Source organism: Lepidochelys kempii, chromosome 10 (genome assembly GCF_965140265.1).
Source record: "Lepidochelys kempii isolate rLepKem1 chromosome 10, rLepKem1.hap2, whole genome shotgun sequence".
Lineage (NCBI taxonomy): Eukaryota > Metazoa > Chordata > Testudines > Cheloniidae > Lepidochelys > Lepidochelys kempii.
The window spans coordinates 34,431,822-34,444,659 of NC_133265.1; the positions used below are offsets into that span (position 1 = coordinate 34,431,822).

At 50.4% G+C, this 12,838-nt stretch overlaps 1 protein-coding gene across 4 annotated transcripts in view; it reads left to right on the forward strand.

The window, feature by feature from the left end:
• The window catches only part of NLRC3 (NLR family CARD domain containing 3), a 73,613-nt gene that overhangs the window by 54,958 nt on the left and 5,817 nt on the right, over positions 1 to 12,838 (forward strand). For all 4 annotated transcript variants that reach the window (XM_073362807.1, XM_073362805.1, XM_073362806.1 and 1 more), the window contains 4 exons: positions 2,720 to 2,803; positions 4,128 to 4,211; positions 10,090 to 10,173; positions 11,556 to 11,639. In XM_073362807.1, the coding sequence (XP_073218908.1) occupies positions 2,720 to 2,803; positions 4,128 to 4,211; positions 10,090 to 10,173; positions 11,556 to 11,639 (336 nt within the window). The remainder of the gene's footprint in view (positions 1 to 2,719; positions 2,804 to 4,127; positions 4,212 to 10,089; positions 10,174 to 11,555; positions 11,640 to 12,838) is intronic.

A 12,838-nucleotide genomic window follows, 5' to 3' on the forward strand; every position in this document is an offset into this window, starting at 1 on the left:
GGGGTGCTGGAAAGGGAGTATTTGGGGTTTTTTGGAGGGGGTACCTGTGGCCTCACTCTTGAGGTGGGGGGGCACTGTCGCTCCCTGTCATGGTGGCAGGGTGGCTGGTGCAGACCCAGGACACAGCGCCAGCCTGTCCATCAGTGCCTCCCTGCGGGGTTCTCCCCCACCCCAGGGCTGGGATCTGGGGCCTGGGTGGGTGGGATCTGGCAGCTCCTGCTACAGGGAAGGGACCAATCAGCTGCAGTTGCAAGGAAGGGACCAATTGGACGTGGATCCAGCCCTTTCTGAGCTGCAACATCTGCTTGAAAACTCCCAGACGTTGCCTCTGATTTGAAAAATCCTTCTGGACAGAGGGTGGAGGATCAAAAGAGAGGTGATGTCCGGGGAAACCCAGTCGTACAGTAACCCTCCCTTGGCCAATACACTTAACATTTTTCAAAACACCCACGTGCAGCTGAGGAGATGGACAGCTCAGGGGACTGGGGATGATTTAGTAGCTTCCATCTGTAGGTCAGTTCCAGTCCAGCCCAGCCTGCTCCCTGATGGCTAGTCAGGGAAATACGTTTGCTGGGTCTTAGTCCATTTCATTGGATGTTTGTCTAAGAGCTCTGCTCTAGGCATTATTTGGGGCTGTTCTCTGGCCTGCGTTACATAGGAGGTCGGACTAGCTGCTCACAATGGTCCCTGCTGGCCTTGGAGTCTATGAAGAGTAGACAGAAACCAGGGCCACTATTGGTGCTAATGAACCCCCTAGTTTCTGCAGGGCATGAACACCTGCAGGGGGTGGCTCAGAGGTGATGCACATTGGTAGCAGGGATAGGTGGGGCACTTGCCCTGCTCCTGTTCTAGGGATAAATACAGGCTGTCAGTCCAATGCTAAACTCACTTACAAAAGAGAGAGAGAGAGAGATTTAACAAAATTAGGGTGGGAGTTTTTTCAGAATCTCCAACAAGGAGCACTGGACTGTGTTGCCAAACTCTGAAAGTTTGAAGTAAAACATCTGTGAGCACTGCAAGCAACAGGGGCAAACGTCCGAAGTGAAATTACATGTTTCTATTGTTACATTTAGAAAGTACAATGTGCCAGACTGAAACCTGGGATATTTATTTCCTGCTGCGATGTTGTATATAACTGATCACAATGCATTTCTCCCCTGCTTACAGAAACAAATGAAATAGGCTAAATCACAAAGGTGCTTTTTCTAAGGTAGATTGTCCTGCACAGATCAGACACCAATGGAGACACAAATCTTTAAAATTGTTCACTGATATTACCATAAAAGGACAGTAAGGCCTGCAGGGGCTGCTTAATAACAGATGAAGACCCACTAAGCCTCTTCCAGTAGATTACAAATACCAGAAATGCTGCCGTTTTTCCCCTGGTGCATTGTTCCCAGGTCCGTTCCTAGCAGGCGTGGCTGATTGCTTCCACTGAATACAAAGGCCATTACCAGAGTTTTTTACAAAGCATTCCATTTTAAATTACAAGAATACAAACAAAATGAGAAGGAATGAAAAGTTCTAGCAGAAGTGAACCAATGCTGAGAGCCTTTGCAGACTGCTCCTGATGGCTTTGGCACTTGGGTGTTCTCCAGAATATTTCAGGCCACTTGGGTCCCGCAACAGATGTGCTAAACACCTTTATGGGGACTACTGTGGCATTGAAAGGCAGAGCTGCACTGCAGCTTCCTGTTGAAGGATACTGCCCAAGCAGCAGTTGCTGGAGGGGTTTTGTCTGCAAGATCGGCAGAGATCCCAGAGCGGCACTGGGGAGCACAAATTGGTGCAGGTACCATGGCTCCTGTTTTGGAGACGCAGCGATTGTTACCCCTGGCCATGCCCCATCCCACTCAGCCACTTCCCCTTTACGGGGTACAGCACCTCTGAGCCTGCTTTCATTACTCTCCAGGGACTCTGCCCACTCCCTGCATCCTTCCCACCACCGCTTTGTAGCCCCACGCAGATACAGGAAACATCTGGCCCTGTGCTGCGCAATCTCTGTGCCCAGCAGAAACCCTGAGGCAATGAGTATGGTGTATATTCGGTGGAGGTGGGGAAAAATGAAAATATCCTTCTGCTGAATAGCCCAGCCCAAACTCAGCTGCTCCTTTGCGGCTGCTCCCCGCCTAGAGGATAAATCAATGGCACTGGAGTAACTCGCTGCGTCCCTGCTGGGGGCAGGGAGTCTGTGAGTCATTCCCAAAGTGAGATGGAAATTCTAACCCCCTCTGACTTGGGGAGCAGGCAATAACCAGGGGGGAGCAGCCACGTGACCTGGGGAGGGCCACGGGAGCAGTGCAAGAGGAAAACCTGGGCTGGGCTAGATGTTCATCGCTGATCATTCCAATCTGGTTTTTTGCTCCCTCCCCTAACAGGGATTTTTGCCAGCCTACAAAGAGCAGGGCCTGGCGTAGGGAGGCTGTGTGTTGGGTGAAGGGAGAGCGAGGGGCATTGTTCAGGGCCTGAGACATGTGTGTGACTGCAGCAGCTGCTCATGCATCGAATGTTCACCTGCACGTGCCAGGCGGCCTCGCCCTCCCCTATCTGCCCCGGAGAGCCCTCGCCTAGAGGCTACCGCCCCCTGCCGGCCCAGTTGGTTTGTCTTGTTCGCCCTAAAATACAAAGAGTGCCCGGAAGAGAATGAGAAATGTCCGGAGCTGTTCCCACTCCTTGCCCTGGAAGGAGGGAATCCCAGTGACCTCTTGTCTTTTCCTAGCCTTCGGGAGAATTCCATTGGCCAAGAGGGGGCGCCGGAGATAGCCAACGCTCTGCGCGCTAACCACACACTGAGGAACCTAGAGTAAGTCAGCCTGCTTTCGAAGTCCAAATCCTCTGCCCCAGCTTACGCTGTGTGCTCGGCAGCTGTACTGCCCTCAGGCAGGTGCAGGGGAGCTGCTCTTGTGCGGGAGGACAGGTTGGTACGTGGCTGTGGAATACCTGTGGCCAAGGGTGCGTCCTTGGGGCAATGGGGAACACTCAGGCTGGGGATCAGGTGAGTTTGGCCAAGGAGAAGGCATGACAAGGAGCAGCGCTGTGATGGCTCATCAGGGGTGGGGTGGATTGGCCCTTTCTAGGTCCAATCTCTGGAGCCATATCATCACCTCCGTTGTTTTCCCTTTGAGGGAAGGGATTTGCCCCAAACCAGCATCCTCCTGCCTCCCTCCAGCTCTGCAGACATTCCTCCATCTGCACGCTGCATGGCTGCTTGTCCGCTGCTTTTGGGGGGCTGTACTTGGGTGGGGAGGAGTCAGGGCAAGACAGCTGCTCTCCACAGCACCATCCCCCCAGGGCCAGCATCAGCTTCTGCAGACTCCAGGTCTGCCCTGGCAGGTCCTCCTGGAGGGTTTGTTTGGGCCCAAACACAGGTGAGAAGACCATGAGGGGCAGGAGGCTGGGGAGCATGGGGGAGGGTGGGGGTTTTCCAGTGGCAATCCCCACTCACACGATACTCCAGGAGCTCTGTTAGTTTAAGCTCCTGGGGTTTCTCACTAGGCATGATCTGGCCTGATGACCCTGTGGTTCAAGTATGTAAGCAGACCGAAAGAACTTGTGCTTGGCTTAACCATTTTGTAACTTGGAGTTCTGTGGAAAGCAGAATGTAGAATACCCAGAGTGGACCTGACTGATCCCTCAGGAGTACTTTGCCTCGGCAGATAAGACAGCGATTCATCTAGTGAAGTTACAAGTGGGTGCTTGAGAAGAAGACATAAGCCAGTGTGAAATATCCTGCCACTGGGGGTGGGGGAAGAAGGGGTAGCATCTTCCTTACTGCAGCAGATGCCCTGAATTATGAGGATGGAGCAAGCCCTTGCAATATTATCCTGACTAGTACCAGTGCAGACACTCTTCTTGTTCCTAAAAATGTTTAGTTCCATTTTGAAACCTTGAAGCTATTTGCCTCCATGTCCTGCAGCAGTGAGTTCCACAGATTAATCACCTATTGCAGTGTAAAAACCATGTGTATTTCCTTTTATCTGTTTCCCATTAATTGCCTTTTAATGTCATCCTATTGTCTCTTCCCTCCCCTGCCCCCTTTGCACTTGTCTCACTGCACTTCAACCCACCAGAGGCAGGTGTAATGCATCACACTGTGTTTAACTCATTTCTCTGTACTTTGCCTCTAGCCTAGCGGCGAATCTGTTGTATGATGAAGGTGTCAAGGCTATTGCACTGGCGATGAGAGAGAACCAGACGCTCGTGTCCCTGCAGTGAGTTTCACCTTGGCCCTGATTTTTGGTTCCTTCTCTTTAGCGGCTATGTCCCTGCAGTGAGTGAACAGCCTGCAACTATGGGCCTCAGTCCCTCTCAGCACAGCCCAGCTAAGTGGACGGGGGGGGGGGGGGGGCGTGATTCCATGCTCAATGGCATCGTCATGGGCAGCACTGTACAGGCTGCATCTGGCTGACTGGTTCAGATCCAGCCCAGGCCGGTAGAGACTGAAAGCTGTTACTTTATGATTTTGCCTTGTTGGTCCCAGGATATGAGAGAGTCAGGGTGGAGGAGGTCATATCTTTCATTGGACCAGTTTCTGTTGGCGAGAGTGACAAGCCTTCAAGCTACACATAACTCTTCTTCAGGGCTGGGTAAGGTACTCAGAGCCAAATACAAGGTGGAACAGATAGTTTAGCAAAAAGAGTTACCCTGTATTCTAAGAGACCATTCAGAAGCGAAGTGGCCCGTTAACACCGTTGCAATCATATGACAAAAACGGGGGGTTACTGGGTTACAGATTGTTGCAATGAACCATAAATCCATTAATGACTGCTTCCTGGAGCAGCTAGTCCTGGAACCCACAAGGGGGGAGGCACTTCTTGTTTTAGTCCTAAATGGAGCACGGGATCTGGTCCAAGAGGTGAATAGAGCTGAGCTGTTCAGTAATAGCAACCGTAATGTAATTACATTTTACATTCTTGTAGGGGGGAAAACACCAAAGAAACCCTCCACAGTAGCATTTAACTTCAAAAAGGGAAATTACAAAAACAAGGGAGCTAGTTAAATGGAAATGAAAAGGAACAGTCAAAAGAATGAAATGCCTACAAACTGCATGGAAACTTTTGAAAAACACCATAATGGAGGCTCAAACTAAATGTATACCCCAAATAAATAAATAAAAATAGGCCCAAAAATGCCCCCATAGCTGAACAACAGAGTAAGAGATGGTAACAGACAAAAAGACACCCTTTAAACATTGGAAGTAAAATCCTACTGGGGAAAATAGAAAGGAGAATAAACTCTGACAAGTCAAGTGTAAAAGCATAATTAGGCAGGCCAAAAAAGAGTTTGAACATCAGCTAGGAAAAGACACAAAAACTAATAGCAAAAAAATGGAGTGCATTAGAAGTAGGAAGCCAAACAATCAGAGTGGCCCCTGGATGATCTAAGTGCAACTGGAGCACTTAAGGGAGATGAGGCCATTGCGGAGAAGCTAAATGAATTCTTTGCATCAGTCTTCACTTCAGAGGATGTGAGGGAGATTCCCACCATTCTTTTCAGGTGACAAATCTGAGGAACTGTCCCAGATTGAGGTGTCATTAGAGGAGGTTTCGGAACAAGTGGCTCAGTTAAACTGTAATAAGTCTCCAGGACCAGATGGTATTACCCAAGAGTTCTGAAGGAACTCAGATATGAAATTGCAGAACTAACAACTGTGATATGTAACCTATCGCTTAAATCAGCCTCTGTACCAGGTGACTGGAGGACAGCTAAAGTGATGCCAATTTTTAAAAAAGGCTCCAGAGGCGATCCTGGCAATAAGCTGATAAACCTAACTTCATTTCCAGGCAAATTTGTTGGAACTATAGTAAAGAACAGAATGATCAGACACATAGATAAACACAATATATTGGGGAAGAGCAACATAGCTTTTGTAAATGGTGAGACATAATCTCCCATCTATTGGAATTGTTTGAGAGTGTCAACAAGCATGTGGACAAGGGTGAGCCAATGGATATAGTGTACTTGGACTTTCAGAAAACCTCTGACAAGGTCCCTCGTGGATCACTAACTGGTTAAAAGATGAGAAACAAAGGGTAGGAATAAATTGGTGTTCAGGAACAGTCAACATGGATTCACCAAGGACAAGTCATGCCTGACCAACCTGATTGCCTTCTATGATGAGATAGCTGGCTCTGTGGATATGGGGAAAGCAGTGGATGTGATATTCCTTGACTTTACCAAAGCTTTTGATATGGTCTCCCACAGTATTCTTGCCAGCAAGTTAAAGAAGTATGGATTGGATGAATGGACTATAAGGTGGATAGAAAGTTGGCTAGATCGTCGGGCTCAACAGGTAGTGATCAACAGATTGATGTCAGGTTGGCAGCTGGTATCAAGCAGAGTGCCCCAGGGGTCGGTCCTGGGGCTGGTTTTGTTCAACATCTTCATTAATGATCTGGATGATGGGATGTATTGCACCCTCAGCAAGTTCACGGTTGACACTAAGTTGTAGGGGGAGAGGTAGATACGCTGGAGGGTAGGGATAAGATCCATAGTGACCTAGACAAATTGGAGGATTGGGCCAAAAGAAATCTGATGAGTTTCAACAAGACAAGTGCAGAGTCTTGAACTTAGAACGGAAGAATCCCATTCACTGCTACAGGCTGGGGACCGACTGGCTAAGTGGCAGTTCTACAGAGAAGGACCTGGAGGTTATAGTGGACAAGAAGCTGGATATGAGTCAACAATGTGCCCTTGTTGCCAAGAAGGCTAATGGCATATTGGGCTGCGTTTGTAGGAGCATTGCCAGCAGATCGAGGGAAATGATTATTCCCCTCTATTAGGCATGGGTGAGACCACATCTGGAGTATTGAATTCAGTTTTGGGGCCCCCCACTACAGAAAGGATGTGGACAAATTGGAGAGAGTCCAGCAGAGGACAACAAAAATTATTAGGGGGCTGGGGCACTTGATTTATGAGGAGAGGCTGAGGGAACTGGGTTTATTTAGTCTGCAGAAGAGAAGAGTGAGGGGGGATTTGATAGCAGCCTTCAACTACCTGGAGGCGGGTTCCAAAGAGGATGGAGCTCGGCTGTTCTCAGTGCTGGCAGATGACAGAACAAGGAGTAATGGTCTCAAGTTGCAGTGGGGAAGGTCTAGGTTGGATATTAGGAAACACTGTTTCACTAGGAGGGTGGTGAAGCACTGGAACGGGTTACCTAGGGAGGTGGTGGAATCTCCATCCTTAGAGGTTTTTAAGGCCTGGGATGATTTAGTTGGTGTTGGTCCTGCTTTGAGCAGGGGGTTGGACTAGATGACCTCCTGAGGTCTCTTTCTACCCTAATCTTCTATGATTCTATGAAATTGTCAGTTTTCGCAGTGGAGAGAGATAAATAGTGGGGTCCCCCAAGGATCTCTACTGCAGCCAGTGCTGTTCAACATATTCATAAATGATCTGGAGAAAGGGGTAAACACTGAGGTGGCAACATTTGCAGATGATACAAAATTACTCAGGATAGCTAAGTCCGAAGCAGACTGCGAAGAGTTACAAAGGGATCTCACAAAACTGGGTGACTGGGCAACAAAATGGCAGATGTAATTCAATGCTGATAAATGCAAAGTAATGCACATTGGACAACATAATTCCAACTATACATACAAAATAATGGGGTCTAAATTAGCTGTTACCCCTCAAGAACAATCTTGGAATCATTGTGGATAGTTCTCCAAAAACATCTGCTCAATGTGCAGCAGAAGTCAAAAAAGCTAAAAGATTGTTAGGAACCATTAGGGAAGGGATAGCTAATAAGACAGTAAATATAATGCTACTATATAAATCCCTGGTACGCCCACACCTTGAATACTGCATGCAGTTCTGGTTGCCCTGTCTCAAAAACTATATATTAGAATTGTAAAAAGTACAGAGAAGATCAATAAAAATGATTAGGGGGATGGAACTGCTTCCATATGAGGAGAGGTTAAAAAGACTGGAACTGTTCAGTTTAGAAAAGAGATGACTAACGGGGAATATTCTAGAGGTCTATAAAATCATGACCAGGGTGGAGAAATTGAATAAGAAAGTGTTATTTTACCCCTTCATATATCACAAAAACCAGGGGTCACCCAATGAAATGAATAGGCAATAGGTTTAAAAAAACCAAAGGAAGTTCTTCACATGATGCACAGTCAACCTATGGAACTCATCGCCAGGGGTTGTTGTGAAGGCAAAAAGTATAAATGGGTTCAAATAAAAATTAGATAAGCTCATGGAGGACAGGTCCATCAATGGTTATTAGCAAAGATGGTAAGGGACGCAACCCCATGCTCTGGCTGTCCCTAAGCCTCTAACCACCAGAAGCTGGGATTGGACAACAGGGGATGGATCACTTGATAATTGCTCTGTTCTGTTCTTTCCCTCTGGAGCATCTGGCACTGGCCACTGTCAGAAGACAGGCTAGTGGGCTACATGGACCACTGGCCTGACCTAGTCTGACTGTTCTTATGTTCAGATGCAAAACCTGCAGCCATATCTCCACTGCTGCCATGAGCAATACCCCCCACAACACACCTTTCAAGATCCATGGGTCCTACACATGCCTATCATAGCAAGTGGTGCACCTCATCCAGCGCACTGAATGCTCCAATAACAACTATGTGGGTGATACCAGACAATCATTCCACTCTCAGATGAACTCACACAGAAAAACTATAAAGACAGAAACATTCCCTCACTTGTGGGCACAAACTTTCCCACAAAATGATCACTCCATAGGTGACCTCTCAGGCCTCGTCCTCAAAGGCAACCTGTACATCACCTTCGAAAGACAGGCTTGGGAGCTTATCATATCTTTGCTAGACACTTAAAAAATCATAGTCTTAATAAAGACATTGGATTTATGATTTATTACAATAAGGTGTAACCCAGTAGCCCCCCCTTTTTGTCCTGTGACCGCAGAGGTGTTAACGGGCTGGTTTGCCTTGAATGGTCTTTTGGAATAACTTACGCTGAACAATCTGTTCCACCTTGTCTTTAGCTTTGACATGCTGGGCAGGTCTACACTTAAAACACTGCACTGGTCCCGCTCTAGCGCTTCAGTGAAGATGCTACTATGCCGACCGAAGAGCTTCTGCCGTTGGCATAGTTAATCCACCTCCCCGAGAGGCGGTCACTAGGCTGACTGGAGAAGCTCTCCTGCCAGCTTAGTGCTGTCTGCACTAGGGTTTAGGTTGATATAACTGCCTTGCTCAGGGATGTGGATATACAGGGTGTGGATTTTTTACACCCCCGAGCAACGTAGTTATACCGATGTAAGTTTGTAGCATACACCTGGCCTGTGATTGCCTTTACCAGACCTGAAGAGGAGCTCTGTGGAGCTCAAAAGCTCGTCTATTTCACCAACAGAAGTTGGTCCATTGAAAGATATTACCTCCCCACCTGGCTACTGTATGATGACTTTTCAATGGCCCGTGGGATGGTTGGTGGTGAATTGGAGTCGACGTCCCAGACCCCTCCCACCGCTGGCAACCTTTGCAGATGCAAAAGGTTGAATGGGCCCTAGGCGCTGAACCCCTCTCTCGCCTGGAGCCCATCCTCTCTCTCCAGCACTGTCAGGCTGGCAACTTTCACCAGCCCTTCAACCATGTCATTTTTTAAGGCTGAAAAGCCATACGTGCCCCAATTCTTCAGGCCCTTTTATTAATGTCTGATTAATCAAAGCTACTACGTTACCGATGGATTGTGCACTGTAGTGTGATGGATGGATTTGCATAGTGGTGTTTGGAAGCCTCAGATATGCAGGTTTACAGAATTAAACCCTGGAGATCTCCCTGGAGATCACAGCCTTTCACCTGCCACCACGATGCCGCTACTTCTGAGTTCAAAGGCAGCAGCTGTTCAGCAGTGCCCAAGGCTGATAAGTGACAGTTACGGGCAGGATGTGCAGAAGGCTATTGTGTTCGGTACAAACCCAGGGGGGCTTTCATTGGGTGGGATGCAGCTACTCCACAACAGCCTGCGGAGAGCTATCCCCTCTTGTGGCTGGTCCCCCAATGAGAAGGGTCCATTCCCCTTGGCCGGGGGGCCTCTCCCCATTTGCAGAGTCCCGCCCCGCCCCCCAGTGGTCACCCTTCACCGCCCACTCTCTTTGCACAGCCTGCAGTGGAACTTCATCCAGTCGAAGGCAGCCAAGGCGCTGGCCCAAGCACTACACTCCAACACGAGCCTGACCAGCCTCGAGTAAGTGGCGCCTGCAGCCTGCCTGCCTGGCCGCATCGCTGGCTCAGGGTGCGAGGGTGCTGGGGTGGGGGTGGTCACATACTTGCGGGGGGTTAGGGTTTTGTGCTGGGGAGCAGATCAGACCCTCCCTCCCCCAGCAATGCCAAAGCCCTGCGCTGTGGGGGCATTGCAGAGCCGCCTCAGGGAGCGTGTCCCGCTTGGCTCAGTGAGTCTCTGGCAGGGGCTGCATGCGGCATGTACGGCTGGGCTGTGGATTGGGGGAGGACAGGAGGCCAAGCAGGAGCAGGGCAAGCAAGGGGAACCAGCCCTTTTGTGGGCTCAGCTGTCTGCTGAGGAAGATTCTCTGGGGGCTCTTGCGCCTTTGCTCCCCCGGCAAAGGGGGTTCTATTCAGGACATGCACCCATTTCGCGGTGTCCTAATCACTTACCTCTGACCAGCCAGAGCCAGCAGGGGGCCCCGGCAAGCACACCCTAGACTAGTGGTTCCCGAGCTCACTTGTTCCGCAGGTCCCTCCAGGGACCCACTCCCTCCCTCAGCCAGCTCTTCTCAACCCTGGGTCTGCCCTGCTGGAGCATCACCCACCTCCGCACAATAAACCGCTCGTGACCCACGCAGTCAGGGTCCTGCAGCATCCTCCTTTGTGGCCACTCAGCCTGCTCGGTGTTCTGGCTGGGGGGGCTGCCGCCATCCCATGGGCGATGGAGGAGAGGGTCGTAATGCCACAACGTTGCATCGGGGAGGGGGGGATACTTGCATATACTGACAGAGCCCCTAATATTTGGACAGCAGGTCACTCTGTATTGGGTATTTTTGTTGCCTTATATCTCACTGCCTGGCACCCTCTGAATTTCACCCTATTGAGAGAGACCTGTTCACTGCCCCTCTGGGCTCCATCGTCTCCACCTCCAGGGCCAGAAGGGATGGGATCACCTAGGCCGACCTCCTGTATCCCACAGGCCAGAGACCTGCCCCACAATAATTCCCAGAGCAGAGCTTTTAGCAAGACATGCAATCTTGATATAAAAATGGCTAGTGATGGAGAATCCACCACAACCCTTGGGCAGTTGTCCCAGTGGCTAATTAACCACAATGTTAAAAATATACACCTTATTTCCAAGCGGCTGGATCTTGTCACTGGGCAGTTTCACGGGCTAACAGCACACCCCCATCTCACCATGGGGCAGTGGTCTGCATGTGTCGTCTGGAAGCCGCAGCAGTTTGGAGCATACCACTCAGGGGAGCCAGCTTGTGTCCCGACCCTGTCAGGAGCCATTAACCCTCCTCCCAGAACCTCTGTTGCCTGCGTGACCCATTTCCCCATGAATGTGCTCTAGGGGACAAGGGCCATATATGCTGTCATGTGGCACACGCTGTGTTTCAGTTTGCAGGAGAACGCTATTGGCGATGAAGGCATGATCGCCCTTGCTGCTGCTCTGAAGGTGAACACCACTCTCACCACCCTCTGGTAAGTGTCCACGTGGTGCCGGGGGCGGGGGGGGGGGGATATGCCCTGTATGTGAAATGTGTAGTGGTGTGCAGAGCAGGGGCACTCAGCCTGCTGGCCCCATCTGGACCGAGATCCTCCAGGCAAACAAAACCTGGTGCTCCCCAGCTCCTCATAGTCCTCCAATCGCTGGACTTCTGGAGAGTTTGGTAGCTAGACAGTTGCACTTGTCCCACTAGGCAAGAGCTCCCAGTCAGACTAGTGAGCACGGGCTCCCTAAAATGGGGGGGGGCCACTGGTGACTGAACTGTGTCCCCACCCCTGTGCCACCCCTTCTCCCTGAGCCCCCACACACCCCTTCATCCCAAGACCCCACCCTCTGCTCACTCCTCTCTGTCCCCTTCCTCACATTGCTCGTCCTTGCGGCCCGTAAAAAGTGATAGGGCCATGCCCCCTGGTCACAATGCTGTATGGGGGTGCATGGCTGCCAGGTCGTAGAGTGACATTAGATCCTGCTCATTAGAATGGTAGTAATGAGTGTGCCAGAGTGAGATAGGAGGTGTGTTTGTGAGCGGGGAAGGGAAGGGTGGCCACGGGACAGCAAAGGCGAGCTATTGCCTGGGGGTGAATGGTTAAGCCATGTCTCCTGGGGGCTGAGCCCACTGGAAATCTGGGGAGATGTCTCCCTCTTCCATTGCCGTTGGGTTGTCACAGGCAGAGAGATGGCTGGGATTTAGCTGGGCCTGCCCCAGTTGATGCGCCAGAGCTAATAAAGTTGGCCTCAAGGTCCTACAGGAAGCGGGGCTCCCGCAGGCTGCTAATTGATTGGACAGAGAAGTCCTTAGCTGCTAGGGGATGGCTATAGGTACCTGCCGCACTGTACTTCAGCACCATGTCCTGCAGAGAGCCAGCCACCCACCCGGCAGCAGGGAGTCAGCCCTGCTTTGTAGTCAATTAGCTCACAGAGACTGTTGTGTCTGTCTGTGCTGGACTCCAGACACAGTTTCCTCTTCGTTTATTGGTGAGTTACTCGGTGGGGCGAGTGTTTTAATAGAGAATGCGCTGCTGTCTGCCCGGCTCATCAGTACATCCTCGGCTGGATCAATGCCCTCATGGCAGGCCTGTCTCCTCGGGCTGCCACGCTCCTCCGCAGGATCAACGTGCTAGGAGAACGGCATTGGCTTGTGAAGCTGGCCCCCACAGCCTGGGTTTCTTGGGTC